Consider the following 25,973-nt stretch of genomic DNA (forward strand, 5'->3'; position numbering starts at 1 on the left):
TAGCTTAGTCATATTTATATGACCAAGCCTAGCATGCCATATAAAGGCATTATCATTCGTACTCATCTTCTCAACATAAGAATTTGAGGCCGATAAAACATATAAATCCTTAACCCGTGCTCCGGTGTGAACCACGTCCGCTTTTAATTCTTTAATATTCTTTAAGAATTTAACGTCTCTTGGGCCAAATAAAACGTAGTTACCTGAGTCAACCGCATTCACCACAGAGAGAAGATTCTTCCTTACTCCAGGAACATGATATACGTTCTTGAGAGTGATTGGGCTTCCATCATCTCCTTCAATAACGACTGTCCCTTCCTTCTCAACGCGGTGGATTGAATTATCCGCAGTAATGATGGCTTCTTTCCCGTCATGACGCTGAAGACTAGAAAATAACTTCTCATCTCCGGTAATATGATGGCTACAACCAGAATCCACAATCCAATCATTTCTAAGATTTTTAGCTGTGGATGTACCTGAAGATGCAGCCTCCACCGTGAAACATTTTCCCCATTCTTCGTCTTCAGTATGACCCTTTGATTCCGCCATATTTGATTCCTTCAGCTTGACTCGACAATCCTTTTTGAAATGCCCAAGTTTTCCACACCGATAACACTTGAATCGCTTCTTGTCTCACGTAGAAGATCCTTCTCGTCCATCATTATTCTTCACATTAGCATATTTGGGTTTGGCTCTGAAGCTTTGTTGTCTCCCCACTACAAAAGCACTCCCCGAGTCATTATGGACTTTAACTCCCGCCATTTGCATGGCTAGTGATTCTTGCGAAGCTAGTAGATTTTCAAACTCCTCCAAGAAAGGTTGTGTAGCCCATCCTTGAACTGAAGTAACAAACGGTGTATATTCGGGTCGTAGACCACGAATAATAGACCGCTTCAACCGTGCTTCCGAAATCGACTCCTCCGGATTGAGAGTATTAATCTCAGAGCAAATATTTTTTACCTTGATAAAAAACTCTGAGATTGAAGACTCCCCCTGCTTCGCATTCGCCAACTCGTTCTCTAACAGTTGTAGACGAGCCTCGTTCTTCTTGTTGAACAATTGATCTAGTGCCTGCCAAATAGCACTTGCGGATGTACATCTTGAGACATGCTCAAATAGTCCTGAAGATATTGACCTCTTCAAAGCAAACTCCGCCTTGGCATTCTTCCGTGTCCACTCCTTTGTCACTTCCACTGTTGCAGCATCTCCCCTTGGTGGTGTTGTGCTGCTACCGCCGATGACATCCCATAAGTCCTCACTAACCAAGTATGACTCCATACATGACTTCCATAACCGGTAGTTAGATTGGTTTAAGATCTCCATTCCCAATCCAACGACACGACCCATTGATTCCATACTTAGAGTAAACCCGAGCTCTCTTTAAACCCCGATCTTGAAGAGCACAAGATTAGAATGACTCTGATACCATGTAAATTTAACACCGATAGTGCTTAGCACTAGCCCAAGACCGTAATACCCAAGAAACCCGAAAGAAACCAAGAGAATAAACCTCTAAGTATGAAGAAGAATATGAAGAACACTTAGAGAACACTTGAAAGACTTTTAGAGAAATGTAGAGAACTTATGAAGAGGAAGACTCTTTATTTGAACTTGTTTTATTCACTTGTTCAACTTTTTCTTCTTGCTTACAAATGAGAGAGGCGAGGAGGTATTTATAGCCTCCCAAAGACATGTTACAAAGGATCTAGATTCTTCTAATATCACCTCCATAGTTCCTAGATATTTTTCTAATCTCTAGAAATTTCTACATAATATCTAAATATTTTTATCACAAATTATCTAGATGTTTCTATACTATTATCTAGATATTTAGCTTAAAGATTTCTCTAGAACACTTTAAGGAGGTAATCAACCTTCTAGAGTGTATCTAGAAAACCTCTAGAATTTGAACCTAATTTTGGGTTTGGTCAAACTTAGAATAATTCCATCATAAACCCAAAATTAAGCTTGATCCAAAATCAAGTTTAATTTCAATAAATGATATCTTCTCAATAAAATCTGATGTATTTAGCTTTGGGGTCTTGGTATTAGAAATTATAAGTGGCAAAAGAAACAAAGGAGTCTATTTCTCTCGGTCTGAGGAGCATCTTTTAGGTGAATTGAAGTAAGTGCCATAGACTAAATACAACCTTCTACTTCTTTTATGATGCACTATGTACATCCATATATTTATTGTTAACACACAAACTGTATTTGATTTTAATTATCTCAGGCTTGGAATTTTTGGAAGAAAGGTGAAGGCTTGCAAGTAGTTGATGCATCCTTGGATTGCTCAATTGGTACCGCTGATGTTTTAAGATGTATGAAAGTTGGATTGCTATGCGTTCAGGAGAGCCCTGAGGACAGACCAACAATGTCGTCTGTTGTTTTGATGTTAGGTGGTGAGCGACCACGCTTTGCTGCCTGAGCCTAAACAACCAGGTTTTGTGGCAAGAAAGCATTTTTTGACTAATCATTCATTGTCAAAGATGGATATATTACACAGTGAATGGCGTAACAATTACGATGCTTGTAGCCAGGTAATAAGCACTTATATCAGTTCTACCTCAATAATAGTGTGGTTAAATTCTTATGGGTATGGACCATTCATATTCATAAGGTGAAAAGGTACTGGTCAGTTTGTCTCCGACTAATTAATCTGGCCTATTATCCAACTTGTTTGAATTGGAGTACTAGACCACAGAATATTTTGATTGTAAATAATAGGTATTGGTGATGTATATGAGATGTAAACTTTGAGATTTAATCCTTCTTTTCCCCAAGTGTGATGAACCAGTCCTTTCCTTGATAAACATTGCTTTTTCATCAGAGCATGAGAAAACTAATCACTTTGAGGATGCCGTTCTTTGCCTCTTCTTTTTTTGAGGGACACTATCACTCCATCTTTAATGTATTCCACCAATGAGATGCTAGTTCCTGTTAATGAAACCTTTGCTTTGGGCTTCTTCATTAAATGATGCGTGTGATGCGGATGTGGGTCCTATAAGTTGGTGATGCAGTCCTGTTAGGGCTGCCGCCAGATTGGATGTAAGAGATGCATAAAGAAAAACAAAGAACACAAATATAACAGGCGCAACCGAAAATTAGGTTGTCAAGCAAAAGCTAATAAGGTGTCGTCGGTCTCATTCAATACTGCTGAAAAAGAGAAAGAGATGATACCAGTTCATCTACCCTTCCAGTATCGACTTCATCAGAAGAATGTACTAACCACTATTGTTGAGTGTAAAAATATAATCCTCCACTCTCACCATAACTTTGAAGCTTTCGTGTAATGATTAAAGGGACTTAATTTAAGATGATATCGGACGAGCCCAGGTTCGAATCCCATTGTGGCCATAAATGTAATGCGGATTTTACAAAAATTAGCACCGTTACGTGAGTCTAGGTTTCAGCCGATTAAAAGGACTTTGAAGTTTTTGGTGTACTGATTAAAGAGATTAAATTGAGAACTATTAGAGGATCTACATCTTTTTCTAGCAGTTATCTTTACCACACATTTAAAATCCTTACTATGTAATCCCATCATAATCAAGTGTCACAATATATAGATTTATCTTTACCACACATTTAAAATCCTTACTATGTAATCCCATCATAATCAAGTGTCACAATATATAGATGGCAACTCGAATTACAGATATTAGGCATAGACGCATCGGACAGAGGATCTGGTTAACTAGAAGCCGTATTAAGAAATCTATCATAAGATTCTCCCTAGAGTTAATTGGCACAAACTTGTTCGGGGTTGTCTTAACATACCCAAAAACTCATGCATACTTTGGCTGATGGTTCAAAATAGCCTTTTGACTCAATATCATTTGTGTCGAATGGGTATTGCAGATCAGAAGCACCCTACATTTCAACTCTCTCCATGAGATTTAGCAACGAGTCGTATAATTAGAAGACCCTTCATGATTGCGTGCCTTTTTTTTTGGTTTGTTTTAATGGTGTAAGATTGATGTAAAATGAAAAACACAATCCCTTCAAACCTTTGGCTCATTTGTCACATGGAACTGGAACAGAGCCCATTAGGTTGCTCTACACAGGATGATCTCCTTTGAGCAGAACCTTCTGAAGGTTGATTCATCAATGTGTTTATATTTTGATAGGCCTAGAGCTCACCAGTGCTATTTCAAGATATCGTCCAGCAAATTCTGCCAGTTAGTATTTCTAACAAGCTAAAATGAGGAATACGAGTTATGAATAGTGTGATAGATTGGTGAAAGGTGATATGTTCTATGTTGATGCTAACTCTAGGATTTCTAGGATTTGTTATGGTAATTTTGATTAGTCACATCTGTTGGCCTTCTTGTTTTGATGATGTTTAACAAACAATTTACGACTAATATTGTTTTTTGTGTTTATCTATTTATTGTAGACAAACAATATGTTGGAGGATGGATGTAATTGCGCTTCAACGATCATATCTATTTGTTATGGTAATTTTGATTACTGATTAGTCACATCGTACATGAGCAAAGAACCTACCGATGTTCACATCACTTGTCAATGTGCGATGGCTATGAAAGAAACATATAAATTTCTTTCATTATTTTTGACGTGTTCACATCACTTGTCAATGTGCGATGGCTATGAAAGAAACATATAAATTTCTTTCATTATTTTTGACGCCAGAATTTTAAATCTCCTCCTTATATGGCTATGAAAGAAACATATAAATTTCTTTCATTATTTTTGACGCCAGAATTTTAAATCTCCTCCTTATCTGCTGTTAGTTGGATAATCACCTAATAGAATTATTATCCTTTTGAGTTAGAAGTATTCTGCTAAGGTCTTCGCCTGTTTACCTCTGAAGAGAAACAAAAACTTGTATAGGATTTAATAAGAAACGCGGATTCAGTAGGAGGAACATCTTGGCAATTTCAAGTAAGCGATCTTGTATTTCTTTGATATAGTCTGAATATTATCATAGCCAGCATAGTTGTTTTCTCAGTGGCCAATTCCACGTCCGAACTTTAAACTATACAAATTGAATATGTTAAATTTGAGGGAAAATTGTGTCGAGGCCCCAAAAGCAGAAACTTCATGTGATGAGGCTCCTTGTATTTTGCCCCATGTGGATAAGCCCCCAAAAGTACCGTTTAATATTTCAAGGCCCCTCTACGTCAGCGGTATACAAAATAGCGATTGTATTTTGAAAAAAACCCAAAATTGCCCTTCTCCTTCTTTCCCAGATGCTTAGATAGTCAAGTCCAATTAAATGTGAACTGATGTAAGAAATAGAGGGAAATTTTCCCCCCATTTTTTCCCTCTATCATTTGCATTAACTATGTTAGTTCTCCATTACTCTCCTCAATCCCTCAAACTCAGTGCTCCCACCTCCTCTCTCCTCTCTCTCATCTCCTCTCTCATCGTCGTTGCCGCGTCCCCCTCCTCTACTCTGCCCGACCTTGTCCCAGACTCGTCCTCCCCCTGCGACATCCAACGTGTCGCCGCCCTCACCACGGAGGCCTTCCGCCCCAGCAATGTGGACACGGCCAATGCTGGGGCAGTCGATGTCGATGCCGCCGATGCCGAACTCGTCTTGTGTGGGTTTTCAATTTTTTAACAATTCCATCTAAAAAAATCTCTCAATTGCTCTTTTACTTCGTGTCCTTGTTTATTTAAGCTGTGTCTTGTAATTTTCTATTTAAAAGTCTCATGTTGAGCATATTCTGCTCATATCTTTTGTAATATTTTTTCCTCACATGCTATATTCTATCAGAAAAGTCTCTCCTTTGTTTGGGATTTTAGACATTTGCAGGCTGATGACTGTATTAATTTGGTTGGTATTATGTTGTTGTATTTGTTACTTTGGTGGAAGTTTGTATTGGTTTGTTGATTTATTTTTTGTATTGGCAGTACCAGGATGGCAGATTATCTCTATTACTTGGTTTGTTAATTTGGTTCGTACTATGTATGCAGTTATCTCTGTTATTATCAATTCTTCATGTTATAAGGTACTCTTTTATGTGTTAATACCATGATTCAAATCAGAACAGGAGGAGATGTTGTTATTAGACCTAACATAGTTAGAACTAACACAGTTCGTGTTAGAACTAACATGAACCGAGTTAGAATGAACTATGTTAGTTCTAACTCGGTTCATATTAGTTCTAGCATCTTTGAATACTTGTTTGGCAAAATTGAGCAGAAAACACACCCCATGTTAGTTCTAATGCAGGACCTCGACGCCATCTTCATAAACCACAATAGGTTCGCCTTCGACAAAAACAACAACATCGGGAAGCTGTTAAAAACTGGTTGTGAGCTGGGTAGTCTGGACTATTAGTTCTAAGGGCTGGAATGTTAGTTCTAAGGGCTGGAATGTTAGTTCTAAGGGCTGGACTGTTAGTTCTAAGGACTGGACTGTTAGTTCTACCAGCTTTTATGTTAGTTCTGTCATCTTCTACGTTAGTTCTACCCGCTTTCATGTTAGTTCTGTTATCTCCTATGTTAGTTCTGTTCGCTGCCACGTTAGTTCTGTTCGCTGTCATGTTAGTTCTACCAGCTTTTATATTAGTTCTGTCATCTCCTACGTTAGTTCTACCCGCTTTCATGTTAGTTTTGTTCGCTACAGAAAACTGTAGTTTTGTACCGACTTCGGACGCATTTTTCGATCATACCCAATCTCCGTTTCTGCCGATTTCTTCTTTGGTGAGTAGACCTACATGTTACCTATCACCTCTAATTTGTATCATACTCTAACTCATTCTCTATCTTTCTCGGTAACGTTCGAAACATCGCTCGATGGCAGTAATGACCAGTAAACAGCAGCGCCGTGCCGACTTCGCGTGCGTTTTTCGGCCACCTCCGGTCTCCGTTTTCACCACCGTCTTCGCCGATATGTAGCCCTTTATATTGTCTATCACACAGTATCTTCCTTTTACTTAGGCTTATTTTCTACCTCTTCGTTTGGGTTTTTTCTTCGCTGTTCGGAGTTTTTCGCTATTCGGGTTTGTTCTTCGTTGTTTGGAGCTTTTCGCCGCTGTCCGAGCTTGCCAGAGGTGGGAGGAGGTTGCCGAGTGATAGACAATATAAAGGGCTACATATCGCTAAAGACGGTGGTAAAAACGGAGACCGGAGGTGGCCGAAAAACGCGCGCGAAGTCGGCACGGTGCTGCTGTTTTCTGCTCTTTGCTGCTGTCGAGTGATATTGGAGTTTATGAAGAGAGCCAGGTCCCTCAGGAGGCCGAGCTCATCTTGTGTGGGTTTTCAAATTTTTTATAAATTCCATCTAGAAAAATCTCTCAATTGCTCTTTTACTTCGTGTCCTTGTTTATTTAAGTTGTGTCTTGTAATTTTCTATTTAAAAGTCTCATGTTGAGCATATTCTGCTCATATCTTGTTTATTTAAGTTGTGTCTTGTAATTTTCTATTTAAAAGTCTCATGTTGAGCATATTCTGCTCATATCTTTTGTAATATTTTTTCCTCACCTGCTATATTCTATCAGAAAGTTCTCTTCTTTGTTTGGGATTTTAAACATTTGCAGGCTGATGACTGTATTAATTTGGTTGGTATTATGTTGTTGTATTTGTTACTTTGATGGAAGTTTGTATTGGTTTGTTGATTTGTTTTTTGTATTGGCAGTACTAAGTTGGCAGATTATCTTTATTTGGTTTGTTAATTTGGTTGGTACTATGTATGCAGTTATCTCTGTTATTATCGTTTGTTAATTTGGTTGGTACTATGTATGCAGTTATCTCTGTTATTATCAATTCTTCATGTTGTAAGGTACTCTTTTATGTGTTGATACCATGATTCAATTCTTCATGTTGTAAGGTACTCTTTTATGTGTTGATACCATGATTCAAATCAGAACAGGAGGAGATGATGTTATTAGACCTAACATAGTTAGAACTAACACAGTTCGTGTTAGAAATAACATGAACCGAGTTAGAACTAACATAGTTCGTGTTAGATCTAACATGAATCGAGTTAGAATGAACTGTGTTAGTTCTAACTCGGTTCATGTTCGTTCTAGCTATGTATTAGAACTAAACACGAGCTGTGTTAGTTCTAACTCGGGTCATGTTAGTTCTAACCCGGTTCATCTTAGTTCTAGCATTTTTAAATACTTGTTTGGCAAAATTGAGCCTGCCTAATTTTGCATACATGTCAATGAAAGCGTTACAGATGAAATATCAGAGTTGAAGCCTGATTTAGTTGAATATACGTGGTTCATTCTTAACAATCTAACACGAACCGAGTTAGAATGAATTGTGTTAGTTCTAACTCGGTTCATGTTCGTTCTAGCTGTGTATTAGAACTAAACACGAGCTGTGTTAGTTCTAACTCGGGTCATGTTAGTTCTAGCACGAACTGAGTTAGTTCTAGCACGAACTGTGTTAGTTCTAACTCGGTTCATATTAGTTCTAGCATCTTTGAATACTTGTTTGGCAAAATTGAGCAGAAAACATGCCCCATGTTAGTTCTAACGTTAGACCTCGACGCCATCTTCATAAACCACAACAGGTTCGCCTTTGGCAAAAACAACAACATCGGGAAGCTGTTGAAAATTGGTTGTGAGCTGGGTAGTCTGGACTATTAGTTCTAAGGACTGGAATGTTAGATCTAAGGGCTGGAATGTTAGTTCTAAGGGCTGGAATGTTAGTTCTAAAGGCTGAACTGTTAGTTTTGAGGACTGGACTGTTAGTTCTACTAGCTTTCATGTTAGTTCTGTCATCTCCTACGTTAGTTCTATCCGCTTTCATGATAGTTCTGTTATCCCCTATGTTAGTTCTGTTCACTGCCACGTTAGTTCTGTTCGCTACGATGTTAGTTCTACCAGCTTTCATGTTAGTTCTGTCATCTCCTACGTTAGTTCTACCCGCTTTCATGTTAGTTCTGTTCGCTGCAGAAAACTACAGTTTTGTGCCGACTTCGCACGTACTTTCTAATCACATCCAATCTCTGTTTCCACTGATTTTCTTCTTTGCCGAGTAGCCCTATATGTTGCCTATCACCTCCAATTTGTATCACGCTCTAACTCATTCTCTATCTTTCTCGGTAACGTCCGAAACATCGCTCGATGGCAGTAACGATCAGAAAATAGCAACGCCGTGCCGACTTCGCGTGCTTTTTCCGGCCACCTCCGGTCTCCGTTTTTACCATCGTCTTAGCCGATGTGTAGCCCTTTATATTGTCTATCACACGGTATCTTCCTTTCACTTGGGCTTATTTTCTACCTCTCCGTTCGGGTTTGTTCTTCGCTGTTCGGAGCTTTTCGTCGTTGTCCGGCTTGCCGTAGGTAGGAGAAGGTTGCCGAGTGATAGATAATATAAAGGGCTACACATCGACGAAGATGGTGGTAAAAACGAAGACCGGAGGTGGCCGAAAAACGCGCGCGAAGTCGGCACGGTGCTGCTGTTTTCTGCTCACTGCTGCCGTCGAGCGATGTTGGAATTTATGAAGAGAGCCAGGTCCCTCAGGAGGCCGAGCTCCTCGGGGAGGTTCCCGGCGATGTCGCCGTGGTTGAGGTTGACGCCAGCGACGATCTCGATTGAGCGGTTCGATTGTAGGGTGGGGCCGCGATGCGTGCAGGGTTCATAGTTCTAATTTTCCTTGTCTCCCCTTTCAAATTCACAGCTTCTTAGATTCTTTAGTCGACTTTTAATCATATTGTCTTTAATTTTTAGCTAAATGTCGATATGCCTGAATATTCAATGTGAGCTTTTGAAAATTTCTGCTGTTAATCTCTTATACAGAACTCTGTCAATCACCAAATCACACAAGAAAAAGGCATTAAAGAAAAACCCAAACTGCTGTTCAAGAATCCAAGGAGATCCTATTCCAAGATGACTCCCCGACCTCCGACTCCATGACCACCGTCCTCGCCTTCGACTTCTATGACCTCCCCAGAGCCTGATCATTTTCAGTGGCCATGGCAGAAGTGAGAGAGAAGGAGAAGTTGAGAGATAGAGGAGGAGGAGGAGGAGAGAGAGAGAGAGAGAGAGAGAGAGAGAGAGAGAGAGAGAGGAGAGAGAGAGAGAGAGATGGGATGGGGTTAAAGGGATGGGCGGGCGCAGTTACCAAGCTCAATCAAATCAAAGGGTAAATTCGTAACTTTTATTGGGTTTTTCTCAGGGTCCGATACTTTGGGGCCTTAACACAAATACAGTGTGTCTTTGGGGCTTATACACATGGGTCAGAATACAAGGAGGCAGGTCACATGAACTTTCTATTTTTGGGGCCTGGACACATTTTCCCTAAATTTGAACATGTAAAGCTTAAATATTCGAGCTTTCATTCCTTTTTTTAAGGAAAAATTGCGTCAATGCCCCAAATACAAGATGTTGATGTGGCCCAGCACCTCCTACTTTGGCCCATGTCTAATAGCCCTTAAAAATCCAAATATATGTGACCCAACCCCTCTAGCCCAACCCATACCTGTATTTTGCCCTAAAACCCGAAAATACACCTTCTCTCTCTCTCTCTCTCTCTCTCTCACCCTAAATCACGAAAATGCATCTTTTCTCTCTCCCGAGACGCGAATTCCAGATTTGGCAAGGGTAATGGGGCGCTCGGCTGTGATCATACTAGGGGATGGGCCCATAGTATTAAGGGGAAGCCCCACATGGTTGAAATTGAAGTAGGGAAGACTCGCACTATGGCCGCTAGCGGTTAAACCGAATGCGCTGACTAAGGTTGCCTCGTCTCAAAAAAAAAAAAAACCCGAGTTCAACTATGAAGTAAAAATGCGTGCTCACAAGTGTTTGGCTTTTCATTTTGGTTTATGTTCTTTCAGAAGTTCAATTAATCTTATATTTATTATTCAAAGAGGAAAAAAACAAAATTTCGTCTTTGAAAGGGAAAGTATAATTATAATTATAGTTTTATATATATCGTTTCCTTCGTTAACCACAAGGACGTTGTAGTACAGTGGTGAGTATCCCCCCTGTCACGCGGGCAACACTTTTTGTTGTTAAAATATGATGGAAAAGTTTGTGACGACTCAGTCGAGATTGAATGAAGAGTTTAAGCAACAACAACAAACCATGAATGAGGTAGTAAAACAATTTGCCTCTAAGATGGATTCCCTAGCTACACAGAACAAGATGTTAGAGACACAAATCACCCAATTGGCGCAAAATGCTAGCTCTTGTTCTAGGCCTTCAGGCATGCTACCTGGACAACCCGAGACGAATCCCAGGGGTCATGTGAATGCTATAATCCTTAGGAGTGGAAAACAATATGAGGGACCTAAGATGAAGAAAAATGATGGGGTAGATGGTCATCATGAAGAGAAAAGTGAAAATGTGATAGATGTGGATAATGAGACCCAGATGCAGGAAGAAGAAAAAGTTGAGAAATATGTGTCTCTCGCATGGTTGAAATTGAAGTTTGGAGGACTCGCACTATGGCCGCTAGTGGTTAAACCGAATGCGCTGACTAAGGTTCCCTCGTCACCAAAAGAAAACCCTAGTTCAACTATGAAGTAAAAATGCGTGCTCACAAGTGTTTGGCTTTTCATTTTGGTTTAAGTTCAATCAATCTTATATTTATTATTCAAAGAGAAAAAAATTTTTCGTCTTTGAAAGGGAAAGTATAATTATAGTTTTATATATAGCGTTTCCTTCGTTAACCACGAGGACGTTGTAGTTTTTTGTTGTCATTTTTTTAAAAAAAATAAAAATCCCCCCTGAAAAATCACCAAACCAAAACAATTGAAATTGAAAGTTCTCTCTTTTATCAAATTCCTCTGCAAAGAATTTATCATTGTCCAAATATTTTCGCAGGTTCTTCTCTGTTCCGTCAGCTCTCCAACTGAACCGTAGAATGGGATTCGTCATCACCTTCACCTTGGATTGGGGCTTTTTATACACTGAGCCCAGGTGAGTTGTTCAGTTCATAAATCAACGAGGATGAGATTAACCTCTCACTTTTCATTGCAGAAGTTGTGAGATTCATCTCTCCTTTCCATTTGATGTTACATTTTACTCCGAATTTTCAGCGGAGCGCAGGAGTTTCCCTCTCACTTGACTTTGACCAATCCCACTGTTCATTTGTTTTCGTGTGGAAGTTCCCTCCCCTCCATTTGTTTTCGTGTGGAATTTCCCTCCCCTCCATTTGTTTTCCTGTGGAAGGCTTGCTGCTCTGTGAAACCTGAGGATGTCGTACGCCAAATCCTTCCTTTTTCTCTTTACTTTCGTCTTCTGGTCGCTCTCTCTTTCCGTTTCTAGAGACACCCTAACCCCAAGCCAGCCCCTCTCCGGCGACGAGACCTTAGTTTCCTCCGACGGGACCTTCTCTTTGGGCTTCTTTTCCCCCACCAGCTCAGAAAACAACCGGTACATCGGTACATGGTACACAAGAATCCCGGGGCAGAGCGTCATATGGGTTGGGAACCGTAAAAACCCGGTCTCAGGTCCTACGGCAGTCCTGATGTTAACATCCAATGGAAGCCTCCTCGTAACTGATGGCAACTCTAAAGTCTTCTTGTCCTCGCCGTCGATGGTGGCTGTCGGAAAACCTGTGGCGCAACTCTTGGACGCTGGCAATTTTGTTATCAGGGATTCTCAGATAACCGATTCCGATAGTTTCGCATGGCAAAGTTTCGATTATCCGACCGATACTCTTATACCAGGCATGAAGCTAGGTTGGAACCTAACAAGTGGACTCAACCGTAACCTGACAGCATGGTCTAGCTCAACCGATCCATCCCCTGGTAACTACACCCTAGCCTTGGACCTCCGCGGTGATCCCCAATTATTATTTTGGAATGGCCATATTCTGCAATGGCGGTCTGGTCCCTGGACTGGCCTCGATTTCAGCAGTCAATTACCAGTAACCCTAACTTATACAGATGCTTTTGCCTTCCATTTTGTTAATAATAAGGAAGAGGTTTACTACAGCGCAGGCGTAGTTAACAAGTCCACTATCACTAGGCTTGTTGTGAACCCACGTGGGGTCACAGAACGGTATATCTGGCTTGATGAGTCTAGTGTGTGGAACCGATACTGGTACACCCCAAGCGGCCAATGCGATGTGTATGCTGCTTGTGGCCCATATGGTTCGTGTGATCCAAATGGTTCTCCAATGTGCAGTTGCTTGCAAGGGTTTGAGCCTAAATCACCGGCAAATTGGGCTTTAAGATATACTTCTGATGGGTGTGTCAGGAAGACCAAACTGGATTGTAGGAATGGGACTGATGGATTTGTGACTGTTCCCCGGACGCTTTTGCCAGACACAGTGACCGCGACTGTAAATAGGACAATGAGCCTGGATGAATGTCGAGCTGCCTGTTTGAGGAATTGTTCTTGCACTGGGTTTTCTCGTGCTGACATACGCGGGAGTGGAAGTGGGTGCATTATGTGGTCCATGGACCTAATGGACATTACATCGTATTTGGATGGTGGCCAAGATTTCTATTTACGTTTGGCTGTGGAGGACATAGGTAGTCACTTATGAACTGCATTCTTCTTGCCTTTTGATAATGCTAACTCCCACACACACACGCACATTATTTTTTGGGTTCTGATCAATCGAGGAAGCTTTGTTCTTAACCTGATTTATGATTTGGAAATTAAAAGCTGCTTTCTTCAGTGCATCACTGTTCTGTTTTTCGGCTACTATTTTTGTTGTTCTTCAAGGCTTAGGTTCATGCCTTATCCATATGATGTATGAATCATTAAAAACATCTATTAGTGGTCAGAGCCATTAGTTATTGTATACAGGGAAAAGAAACTCTTGATTGAGCAGTGTTGGTGTCTTACAGGTTTAATATCAAGTCAATTTCATAAGAGCGGAGATGCAACCTTAGCAGTATCGTTAAGTGTAGTCTTGGGGGTAATATCCATACTTGTCAGTGTTGCTTGTTATGCATGGAGGAAGTTGAAATGGACTAGAGGTATTTATTTCTTTCTATTGAACATTAACATGCTCCTATCTTATCACATAATACATAACTACATTGTGAACTTATAGTTTTAATAAATGCAAAAACTCTTTGTTAGGGAATGCTTTCGTTAAAGAAGATGATATGGAGATGCCGCTCTTTGAATTTGTAGAAATTGAGGCAGCAACAAACAATTTCTCTAATGAAAATAAGCTTGGAGAAGGTGGATTTGGTTCTGTCTACAAGGTAAATTTCACATGCTAATTGATTTGGTTCCCAATTAGGGAATGATGAGTATTCATGAGTTTACTATGAATATTTCAAAATTTTAAAAGAAGTTCGAAAGTAAAAGTTTATTCTAGTTTTTTTAATGGTTCCACACAGGAGAGGAGCTTGATGAGATAGCCCGTTAGCGTCGGTTTGGTCTCCAAGTGGGAGATTGTTAGGTTGGGAGTGGATACCAACCTTCGTCGGCGGAGGAGCTCCGACGAGCTCCAGGATGACGCAGGCGAGCTCGAGCCCTACGAGCGAACGCCGCCCTGACCTTGGCGTTTTGGTGACGGCTCGAACCTCGCGTTGGGTGACTCCGACCCTCGCGTCCAAGATCCCGACCCTGGCATTTGTGGGGGAGGGGGCGTTCCGACCTCGGCGTCCAAAAGGGACGCTCGCGTGGCTGGCGACAGGCTGTCGCCATCCTGTCAATTTTCGGCTATAAAAGCCCTCTTTCTCCCGATGCCTTTTATGGTTCCCAATTAGGGAAAGATGAGAGAGGGACAAGAAATTGCTGTGAAGAGACTTTCCAAGACCTCATTACAAGGTCTGGATGAGCTGAAGACCGAGGTAGTATTAGTGGCCAAGCTCCAACATAGAAATCTGGTGAGGCTTCTGGGATGCTGCCTTGAAGGAGATGAAAGGATATTAATATATGAATTCATGCCAAACAAAAGTTTAGATACCTTTTTGTTTGGTAATTGCTTCCCCTCTATTTCGTCCATTATTTCATTCTCTCTTTTTAAGTATGTTTTGCCAATCATCTCACCATATGCTTGCATTCTTGTGTAATTTTGTTAGAATCCTTTCTGGAATATATGTTCAGGGCACAACTTAAGTTTTCATGAAAAAAGTTGTTTAATTAAGCTGTAGGTAGTTGATATTCGTCCAAACTAGTGATAAATTTCATGGAATTTTAAATTGAAGTTTTACGCGAAATTCATAGACGACATTGAAAATTCCTATGAGCGGGTAGATGTGCATGCAATTGTGAATGTGCGGGTGTGTGTATTGGTTTGCATATTTGTGTGCATGTTCAAGTTCGTGTTTTGCATGCACGTCTAGGTTGCACAGATACGGGACATGGAAAATTTATAAAAGGCAGGATAATGGGACATGGATACACACACATGCACATATATATGCATATCTATAATATTCACTTTAGATCTAACATTGAATTAAAATATCCATAACATTTGTATGTTTCTTTTACTGTCTATAACAATTAAGAATCAAATTAAATCAAACTAGGAATTAAGGTTTAACAACAAAAGTATAGTTTTGATCGCATGGGACACGATGGGTATTTTACAAATCTTTAAGTAACGATTAGGTTATTGCATTCAAAAACCTATTGGTTTAGGGCTTGATATATCCAAGAAAATAGTTTAGGGTTATAAGTAACAGAGGAAAATAGGTAACCACGTGTACATGGCATGTCTGCGGTGAACCCGCGTTCGACACATGTTTGGCACGGACATGCATCCAAAACGGATGTCTGAGTAACCTAGATGCACGTGAACCGGTATGTGTGTGAATAGGTGCACAAAGAGATTCAAATTTCAACTATTAACCAATTGTGAGCACACAAGAAATTCTATTATTGAAGATCGGTGGTAACAACTGCGCCTCCTGAATATGCAGAGCACCATATAATTACAAAATGGACATTTGGGCTAATGTCTCTTAATGTATGTTTTGACATTTGTCTTAATCATAATAACATAGTAACCTACAAAACTTAAAAATATGAATCTAGCAATTTATATGACACATAATTTATATTTAACATTAGATGTCATACCTTTATTTTATGTCAAAGAAATTATAGCTTGTGATGCTTGTTCACTCTAATCTCCAATCAATAATCTAGATAGTTGTCTTTTGTCATTTGGGCATTTGGACTATAGTCCTTCTATTGGTAGTTATCTAACTAAGATGATGAGTGACGAGGCAAGGGAAAATAATATCTTTAGCTATTGGACTCTAGAAGAATCCATTTTTCTAGGTTGGTTGATTAGTTGTCGGGTCAAAATTACATGGAGAATATATATGAGCTCTACTTTAATCATAGTTGTACATCATCAAATCCCAGTTAGATAATCTTCCTTTATCATATGGAGTCTTGGACTTTGAACGCTAGTGTTGATGGTTTTGATTAGTGGAAAGACAAGGACAAATGGGAGGATCTCTAGCTATGGATTTTTAGGCTGATTTATTTGGTTGATAACTATAAACAACACTGAAAGTGTGTAAGCTTTTAATCTAAACCCTACTCTTGCTCCGTAAAATCCTAGCTAGACGGGTCCCCTACGTCTTCAGGTTGATTCTTCCTGAAATTTCCTAAGTATTTCTGTCATGAACCCGTATGCGTACTAGACACGTACCCGACACGTACCCGTACTCAAATTTCATGGACACTCCTCGGATATATGCATACATTTATTCAGACTTTTACTAAATTATATGATGTATGTATTGTTTGAAACACTTGTCAAATGCTTCTTGGACGTATATCATATACTTCACATCCATTTCTTAAAACTTTTTAGACCTGGGTCTGGTTTGTTTTAGCCCATATCCAAGTTAAAAATTATGATTTTAAAGGAGGTGTTTAGTTCAAAAGCAAGTAGCTTCTAATTTAGAAAAATTAACATAATAAAATAACTTAAATGTGATAGGAATTGTAATTATCTCATGTAAATTATTAATTTCAATACATATATGTAGTCGTGTCCTTGTATAGTCCATTTTACAATTTTTCCATATCCCGTGGCCGCACTTGCACCCGTACTGGTACCCATACCTGTTCCCATGCACTTAGATGCATAGCTCAAATGATTTTTATTTTAGTACTTTACCACTTTTTAGTTTCCTACCTTTCAATCACATTTTAATTGCATAAATGGATAAAATGCATCATTTCCTTTTAGTTGCATACAAAAACATTACGTCTCAAACTGAGAAGATTAGAAATGATGTTTTCCGGAAAGCTTTCTTTCTAAAGACGACCACACACCCTTTAGTCTTGGTATTTCTAACTTCGATGAGATTTTGGTCAGATGAACAAAAAGTGGCATTATTGGATTGGAGAATGCGATACCAGATCATTTTAGGAATTGCACGAGGACTTCTCTATCTTCACCAAGATTCGAGATTCAGAATCATCCATAGGGACCTTAAAGCTGGAAACATCCTTCTTGACAAAGATATGATTCCCAAAATATCAGACTTTGGTTTGGCCAGACTTTTTGGAGAAGATGAGACGGAAACAAAGACAAGGAGAGTAGTTGGGACATAGTAAGAAATATCCATCTTTGATAGTGATTGGTCAATTTAGTTTTAGTTACCGTAATACCTAATTTAGTGTTTGATTGAATGTAGTGGTTACATGCCTCCAGAGTATGCATTGAATGGGATCTTCTCAGTAAAATCTGATGTATTCAGCTTTGGGGTTTTAGTGTTAGAAATCATTAGCGGAAGGAGAAATAAAGGGGTATATCTCTCTGCGGCCGAGGAATATCTCTTAGGAAAAGTAAGTACATTAGCTGATTACTACATCTAATTATTGTTGACACATGGCTTATTTCTGGGTTTTAATTCTTCCAGGCATGGACATTGTGGAAAGAAGGTAACATCTTGCAACTAATTGACACGTCATTGGATGCCTCAGTTTTTATGACTGGAATTCTAAGATGCATGAAAGTGGGGCTTCTTTGTGTCCAAGAGCAACCGGAGGATAGACCGATCATGTCATCCGTTGTTTTGATGTTATGCAGTGATCATGCTTTTCTGCCAGAGCCTAAACAACCTGGTTTTATGGCAAGGGTATCTCCTACAGGAAGTCCGTCTCCAGTGAAGGAAAACTCTAGTATAAACGATCTAACGCTTACTATGTCTTTAGATAGATAATTGTTAGTGTGTTTGTTACATGGCTCTGTTAGTGGGCAATACCCGTAAACCCTTTTAGTGGTTAATTATGGTATGACTTTTATTCCAAGTTTTCTTGTCTTGTACCATTATGGTATGACATTTATTTCAAGGGGTGGAACATCTAATGATTAATTATCTGCGTTTCTTTTCTCTGACAATAATAAACTCCTCTGTATCATTGTTGGTGTAGCGAGCTAGTTTTCTTATAATCATCATTGTCTAATTTATTTTCTGACATTGATGTATTATCTCTACAAAGATATTCAACTTTTCCGGAAAAAGCAAATTGGAAGCACTCTGCAGTTCAACTTTCTCCATGAGGTATTTGGCAACAAGTCATATAATTAGAAGCCTCTTAGGCTACTCTGCACAGAATGATCTTCTTTTGGTCTTTTTTAATGGTGTAAGATTGATGTAAAATGTCAAAACAAAATCTATTCAAACCTTCGGGCTCATTTGTCATATAGAACAGAACCCTTTAGGCTACTCTGCACAGAATGATCTCCTTTGGGCCAAACCTTTTGATGGCCGATTCATCAATGTGTTTTTATTTTGATTGGCCTGAAACTTAACATTGCTATTTCCAGATATTGTTATGCAAATTCTGCCGGTTACTATTTCGAACAAGCTAAAATGAGAAGTACAAGTTATGGATAGTGATAGATTGATGAAAGGTGAAATGTTCTATGTTGATGCTAACTCTAGGCTTTGTTATGGTAATTTTGATTAGTCCAATTTTACATGAGCAAGAGCCTACTGATGTTAATTACCCATCATTTTATCAATGTGTGATGGCTATCAAAGAAACATCATATAAATTTCTTTCTTTATGTTTCATGACAGAAATTTAAATCTCAATCCTTCTGAAACAAGGATAATCACCCAATAGAATTGTTATCCTCTGAGTTACCTGTATTATGGTGCAGGTCTTTGCCTGTTTACTTCTGAAACAAGGAGTCAGTAAGATGAACATCTAGTAAACAATCTTGTATTTCTTATCTTTTGCACAATACAAGATCAGAATTAGCGACAACAAATAATTACTCATTAGGACAGTCACACTTTAACATGTAAAGCTAAATATTTGAGCTTTTATTCTTGCTTAACACAGAGATGAACAACACCTACTAGTCTACGGCGGCATTTCTAGTATTTTTCATACGTAGCTATTACTCCTTGCATCCTTGTCTTTATATTTAATTCAGTGCATTCTTTTTTACTCAACCACAACCATCCAATTGCAGGGCCCATGTTTGAAACCTATGTGCGGACTATACGTATGGCATTTGATTGAGTCCCGGAAGCTAGAGAACCTTCCAGTCTCTTAAGCGATGAGTCAAATAACCTCCTAACGGGATGTTGATAGAGCAAGTCACAATCTTTTTCCGAATAACATTCAAAGTTCATATTATGGTAACATTTGAATATTGAATATCATCTGCGTATTGAAATATGTCTGATGTGAGACCGACAAGTTGTTCTATATTGGTTTAAATCAGCATTTAATGCAGATGAAATTAGCTGTGTAGATTAGTTTGCTCTGAAAAATTCTTATCTAGATCACACGAAGATATCTGACTTGATAGTTTCATTTCCTTTCCTTTTGGAATTTTCTCACTGTGGACTTTTAGTCATCCATCCAGAAGCATACAGAGTCTTGAGCCTTGTCAGCCATAGTAGTGTTTATGACTGTGCTTATGAGCTTCAAAAGCTTTTACCAACTTCTAAGAACTTGAGATTATTTTCTCATCATAATCTTGGTTTATAGATTTTCCCAGTTCATGAGATAAACGAGTGAACGAGAGTAGGAAGTGAAAGTCATATGTCGGTCAATTGACTTACTTACCAGCCTAAGAAAGAGAAATGTGGAGAGCATTTTAAGCCATTTAATTTATAATTTATTGAGTAAATTAAGTGATGAAAATTCCTATCATGCCGTTGCCAGTTTTACCTGGATGGATCCATGACCAGCAAGCATGCTGTAGACTGTAAGATTGTCTTTTGCAGAGGAGTGACTTCTTGCCCCCAAATGCTGTTTTTTCTGGCTCAGTGGATCAATTGATTTACTAATTGAATGAAGAAAAATTCTAGACTAAAAAATGCTGTTTTTTCTGGCTCAGTGGATCAATTGATTTACTAATTGAATGAAGAAAAATTCTAGACTAAAAAAGTTGGAGAATTAGGAAAAGCCTTGAAAATTGATTTACTAATTGAATGAAGAAAAATTCTAGACTAAAAAAGTTGGAGAATTAGGAAAAGCCTTGAACTACAGAGTATTTTCCTGTTGTTATCTTCGAAATGAGTGATCACAACTGGCCATTTTAGCTCTGGTTATTACTGGTTTTTTAATAACTTACATAGTTGAACACGGGACGTATTCTCATGTCAGTCATATGGAATTACATACATTGAGTTTGTAATAAAAATGTGGTGTTGGTGGTTTGCAGAATCAATATCAAGCCAGTCTCATAAGCGGAGGCACACAAATCTTAGCTGTCGTGCTGAGTGTAGTCCTGGCGATACTAATACTTGCCTGTATTATTTTTTATACATTGAGGAAGAGGAAAAGAAGTAGGGGTTCTCGTATTTAACATGAATACACTTCCATAAAAAATTGAATATGTAAACAGCTCCTGATCACATCATTGTTATAAATGGTTAGTTTGTAAATATGTAAATTAATAATAAAAATAATTCTAGGTACTTCTGTTAATGAAAATGCTGAAGAAAGTACTAGAGAAGATAGCATGGAGCTGCCTCTGTTTGATTTTGATATCATAGAGAGAGCAACCAACAATTTCTCTCATGATAATAATGATTGGGCAAGCGTCATCGCCTTGGGTCTTCAGATCTGAAGACCAACGAACCTTCTTCAAAGAAGGGATTTTCCTGCACTTGTGAGGGGAGGAGGATTTGGAGGAGGAGGATAAAACGTACTCCTCGAATTTCTGCTGGTCGAACTCATATTCGACCTCTGCAACAACTAGGATCTTGATTCTTGGCTGCGACACGACGGTCTCGACAGCGAGGCCGTTGGCTCCCACTTTTATCACCAGTGTGTTTGCGTCAGAAATTTGATTCATTTGGGAACTCATTACAATTGTTTATCAACTTACAACAAGTTCAAAAGAGTGAGCCCTTTTATAAGACTTCTCTACACAAAAGAATTAAACAAAAAAATCTCTTAGAAACACACGCAAGATCATTTATTGATCGCTGCTTGCGTGGAATCTTTGCTTGTACCGAGGATGGTTGCTCTGTGGACCACCAAGAACCAGATCCGGGTTGAACGAATTAAAGGCTCGATGTTCTTATTTCGTAAGAGAAACAAGAACAGAAGTAAATATCTCGAAGACGCGAGATAAATACTCTTCTCAAGATCGAAACAAAGTCCGATCTTAAGGAAATGACTGAAGGATGCTGAATGGCTGCAGATCTCTCGAACTCCTCTTCTTTAAGCTGAAGAATTCGTCAAGAACTCGCCTTTGGATCTGAAATTCGTACTCCTCACTCTCCAAAATGTCAGGGCTTCGCCGTTGCTCACCATAATCAGATCTGCCAAGATTCACCGATTATAAGGGCCCTAGGATTGTATTTATAGGCTTCTAGATGTCGTGTTTGCGGATAAGAACATATCTTCAGCCAATAACCACTCTCCCATGTTTAAAGATAGCCTCAAGGCAGTTAGGGAGGTTCTGGAACCGTCAAAACCCGAAAATCTATCGAAAAACACGCCGTGGGAGGCACTGAGTGGGCGATGGCATTTGATTGAGTCCCGGAAGCTAGAGAACCTTCTAGTCTCTTAAGCGATGAGTCAAATAACCTCCTAACGGGATGTTGATGGAGCAAGTCACAATCTTTTTCCGAATAACATTCAAAGTTCATATTATGGTAACATTTGAATATTGAATATCATCTGCGTATTGAAATATGTCTGATGTGAGACCGACAAGTTGTTCTATATTGGTTTAAATCAGCATTTAATGCAGATGAAATTAGCTGTGTAGATTAGTTTGCTCTGAAAAATTCTTATCTAGATCACACGAAGATATCTGACTTGATAGTTTCATTTCCTTTCCTTTTGGAATTTTCTCACTGTGGACTTTTAGTCATCCATCCAGAAGCATACAGAGTCTTGAGCCTTGTCAGCCATAGTAGTGTTTATGACTGTGCTTATGAGCTTCAAAAGCTTTTACCAACTTCTAAGAACTTGAGATTATTTTCTCATCATAATCTTGGTTTATAGATTTTCCCAGTTCATGAGATAAACGAGTGAACGAGAGTAGGAAGTGAAAGTCATATGTCGGTCAATTGACTTACTTACCAGCCTAAGAAAGAGAAATGTGGAGAGCATTTTAAGCCATTTAATTTATAATTTATTGAGTAAATTAAGTGATGAAAATTCCTATCATGCCGTTGCCAGTTTTACCTGGATGGATCCATGACCAGCAAGCATGCTGTAGACTGTAAGATTGTCTTTTGCAGAGGAGTGACTTCTTGCCCCCAAATGCTGTTTTTTCTGGCTCAGTGGATCAATTGATTTACTAATTGAATGAAGAAAAATTCTAGACTAAAAAAGTTGGAGAATTAGGAAAAGCCTTGAACTACAGAGTATTTTCCTGTTGTTATCTTCGAAATGAGTGATCACAACTGGCCATTTTAGCTCTGGTTATTACTGGTTTTTTAATAACTTACATAGTTGAACACGGGACGTATTCTCATGTCAGTCATATGGAATTACATACATTGAGTTTGTAATAAAAATGTGGTGTTGGTGGTTTGCAGAATCAATATCAAGCCAGTCTCATAAGCGGAGGCACACAAATCTTAGCTGTCGTGCTGAGTGTAGTCCTGGCGATACTAATACTTGCCTGTATTATTTTTTATACATTGAGGAAGAGGAAAAGAAGTAGGGGTTCTCGTATTTAACATGAATACACTTCCATAAAAAATTGAATATGTAAACAGCTCCTGATCACATCATTGTTATAAATGGTTAGTTTGTAAATATGTAAATTAATAATAAAAATAATTCTAGGTACTTCTGTTAATGAAAATGCTGAAGAAAGTACTAGAGAAGATAGCATGGAGCTGCCTCTGTTTGATTTTGATATCATAGAGAGAGCAACCAACAATTTCTCTCATGATAATAATGATTGGGCAAGCGTCATCGCCTTGGGTCTTCAGATCTGAAGACCAACGAACCTTCTTCAAAGAAGGGATTTTCCTGCACTTGTGAGGGGAGGAGGATTTGGAGGAGGAGGATAAAACGTACTCCTCGAATTTCTGCTGGTCGAACTCATATTCGACCTCTGCAACAACTAGGATCTTGATTCTTGGCTGCGACACGACGGTCTCGACAGCGAGGCCGTTGGCTCCCACTTTTATCACCAGTGTGTTTGCGTCAGAAATTTGATTCATTTGGGAACTCATTACAATTGTTTATCAACTTACAACAAGTTCAAAAGAGTGAGCCCTTTTATAAGACTTCTCTACACAAAAGAATTAAACAAAAAAATCTCTTAGAAACACACGCAAGATCATTTATTGATCGCTGCTTGCGTGGAATCTTTGCTTGTACCGAGGATGGTTGCTCTGTGGACCACCAAGAACCAGATCCGGGTTGAACGAATTAAAGGCTCGATGTTCTTATTTCGTAAGAGAAACAAGAACAGAAGTAAATATCTCGAAGACGCGAGATAAATACTCTTCTCAAGATCGAAACAAAGTCCGATCTTAAGGAAATGACTGAAGGATGCTGAATGGCTGCAGATCTCTCGAACTCCTCTTCTTTAAGCTGAAGAATTCGTCAAGAACTCGCCTTTGGATCTGAAATTCGTACTCCTCACTCTCCAAAATGTCAGGGCTTCGCCGTTGCTCACCATAATCAGATCTGCCAAGATTCACCGATTATAAGGGCCCTAGGATTGTATTTATAGGCTTCTAGATGTCGTGTTTGCGGATAAGAACATATCTTCAGCCAATAACCACTCTCCCATGTTTAAAGATAGCCTCAAGGCAGTTAGGGAGGTTCTGGAACCGTCAAAACCCGAAAATCTATCGAAAAACACGCCGTGGGAGGCACTGAGTGGGCGAGACACTCATGGTGTCTCTCTCTCTCTTTTTGAGACGTTCCGGCACTTCGTCGCTTTGTCGTTTTGTTGTTTCACGCGTTTTCGTTGGCTTGTACGCTTCACCGATTCGCTTCGTGCATCCGTTTTCTTCTTTATGACATCAGATAATCTCATTTGACTTAGATGATGACGTTCGTCGTCTTTGCTTCATCTCGAGCTGCGTGCGGGAATTTATAGGCAATTTTTGATGCCTACAGCGGAAGCGTGCACAATCCAAACGAGTCAGTAAACAATGCAAGAAGAACATCACGAGCACAATTCACAATGAGAACGACCAAAACCTATCACAAACACAGAGATTTACGTGGTTCGACAAGTTGTCTACGTCCACGGGGAGAGGATGGGGAGATTTCACTACATGAAGGAGAAATACAATGGGTTGCAACTCTCTCAAACAATCAAAATAACCATAACCAACAAGACCTCACTCCCTCACGATAATCTCCCTCTCAAAGTGCTCAAAAGTCTCAAACTTCTCTGTTAAATGCCTCTCTCAAAACACTAGAAAACGTGTTTCTATTTATGTCAAACACAAATCCAAAACATGCTAGGAAAAAAGTCGGCCCAATAACTGCTATCGGTCGACTGATAATCCCGCATCAGTCGACTGGTGGATGTCCATCGGTCGACTAATGAAGTACGTCGTTTTCTAGCCCAGTAGTGTGTAAACTTTCGGTCGACTGATCAGGGTCCATAAGTCGACCGACTAGAGAACTTTTCCCGGCTTCGAATTTTTCCTGTATTCTGTCGACTGACTTGCAATTTCGGTCGACCGACTACGCCATTTTCACACTGACCACGGGCATCAACCGCACGCTTGCAGCGTGGACCAGCTACAGCCATCCCTCGCCGGGACCTTACCATTCTTCCATGGAAATTACAGGCGATCCAGAGATCTACCTCTACCATAATTCAACGCCCGTTTGGCGAACTGGAGCTTGGGATGGAACTTGATCATCTGAGCGGGATGCCAGATACAAACACTTATGAAGCTAGGTTTCACTTTTGAATAATTGTGAACAATGATAAGGGAATCGCTTACTAGCTTCTACGGTGTCGGCGACCGGTCAATCGTGTCGAGGATGGTTAATTGTTAACCCGAGAGGGCTTATTCAGCGAGCGATCGATATGGTCGGGGTTGAACATCATTAATATTTAAGGAACCATCCAATCACTTAATGGGAAGATGATTGATCGCATCAAGGTCAACGTTTGTCGCTCAAAAACAAATGCTCAAGCACCGGAATCCCCACTTGTTTATCAACCAGTCGCTGGTTTGATCTTTATATATAAAACTTCACCTGCCAGAATTGCAAACGAAAGAATCAACGATGGAGGCAAGCAATGCCAGATCATTCCTACAAGTTTTAGTGCTCCTCATCCTGTCCTCGCCCACCGCCACAGCCAGAGACACCATAACTCCCGGCGACCCCCTAGCGGACAACGAGACCTTAGTCTTCTGCCGGCGAAACCTTCGCATTGGCTTCTTCACCCCGCCGAACTCAACAAACCGTACGTCGGCTCTGGTACAACAAAATCTCACAGTCACCGTCCTCTGGGTCGCCACCGCGCAAACCCCCTCGTCAGCTCCACCGGCCTCCTATCCGTCACCCACGACGGAAGGCTTGCCATCGCTGCCCCGAACTCCACGACAGTCGCCTGGTCGAGTCAAAACCCGACCGTCCAACTGACTCGTCCGGTGGCAAAACTACTCGACGACGGAAACTTAGTCGTAACGCAAGAGGGCGACGCTAGTGGCAATTATGGTTGGCAA

The 25,973-nt window shown here is 39.8% G+C and overlaps 2 protein-coding genes and 1 pseudogene across 6 annotated transcripts in view; all 3 read left to right on the forward strand.

Annotated features, from left to right (window-relative positions):
* Window positions 1-2,389, forward strand: part of LOC109848005 (receptor-like serine/threonine-protein kinase SD1-8) — a 33,615-nt gene extending 31,226 nt beyond the window's left edge. The window contains exon 5 of the mRNA XM_020417257.1: window positions 2,234-2,389. Coding sequence (XP_020272846.1) covers window positions 2,234-2,259 — 26 coding nt within the window. The 3' untranslated portion in view covers window positions 2,260-2,389. The remainder of the gene's footprint in view (window positions 1-2,233) is intronic.
* Window positions 1-25,973, forward strand: part of LOC109847989 (receptor-like serine/threonine-protein kinase SD1-7) — a 68,662-nt gene that overhangs the window by 38,520 nt on the left and 4,169 nt on the right. The window contains exons 1-8 of one of the 5 annotated variants that reach the window (XM_020417229.1): window positions 11,649-11,856; window positions 11,976-13,418; window positions 13,740-13,871; window positions 13,978-14,105; window positions 14,616-14,826; window positions 17,195-17,432; window positions 17,517-17,667; window positions 17,742-18,217. In XM_020417229.1, coding sequence (XP_020272818.1) covers window positions 12,134-13,418; window positions 13,740-13,871; window positions 13,978-14,105; window positions 14,616-14,826; window positions 17,195-17,432; window positions 17,517-17,667; window positions 17,742-18,044 — 2,448 coding nt within the window. In that variant the 5' untranslated portion in view covers window positions 11,649-11,856; window positions 11,976-12,133 and the 3' untranslated portion in view covers window positions 18,045-18,217. Of the gene's footprint in view, window positions 1-11,648; window positions 13,419-13,739; window positions 13,872-13,977; window positions 14,106-14,175; window positions 14,233-14,603; window positions 14,827-17,194; window positions 17,433-17,516; window positions 17,668-17,741 lie in introns of those variants that run through there. The other 4 variants (XM_020417228.1, XM_020417226.1, XM_020417233.1 and 1 more) reach the window with 4 other exon arrangements.
* Window positions 25,531-25,973, forward strand: part of LOC109849271 — a 1,296-nt pseudogene continuing 853 nt past the window's right edge.

The sequence above is a fragment of the Asparagus officinalis genome, chromosome 7 (assembly GCF_001876935.1).
Source record: "Asparagus officinalis chromosome 7, Aspof.V1, whole genome shotgun sequence".
NCBI classification, from domain to species: Eukaryota; Viridiplantae; Streptophyta; class Magnoliopsida; order Asparagales; family Asparagaceae; genus Asparagus; species Asparagus officinalis.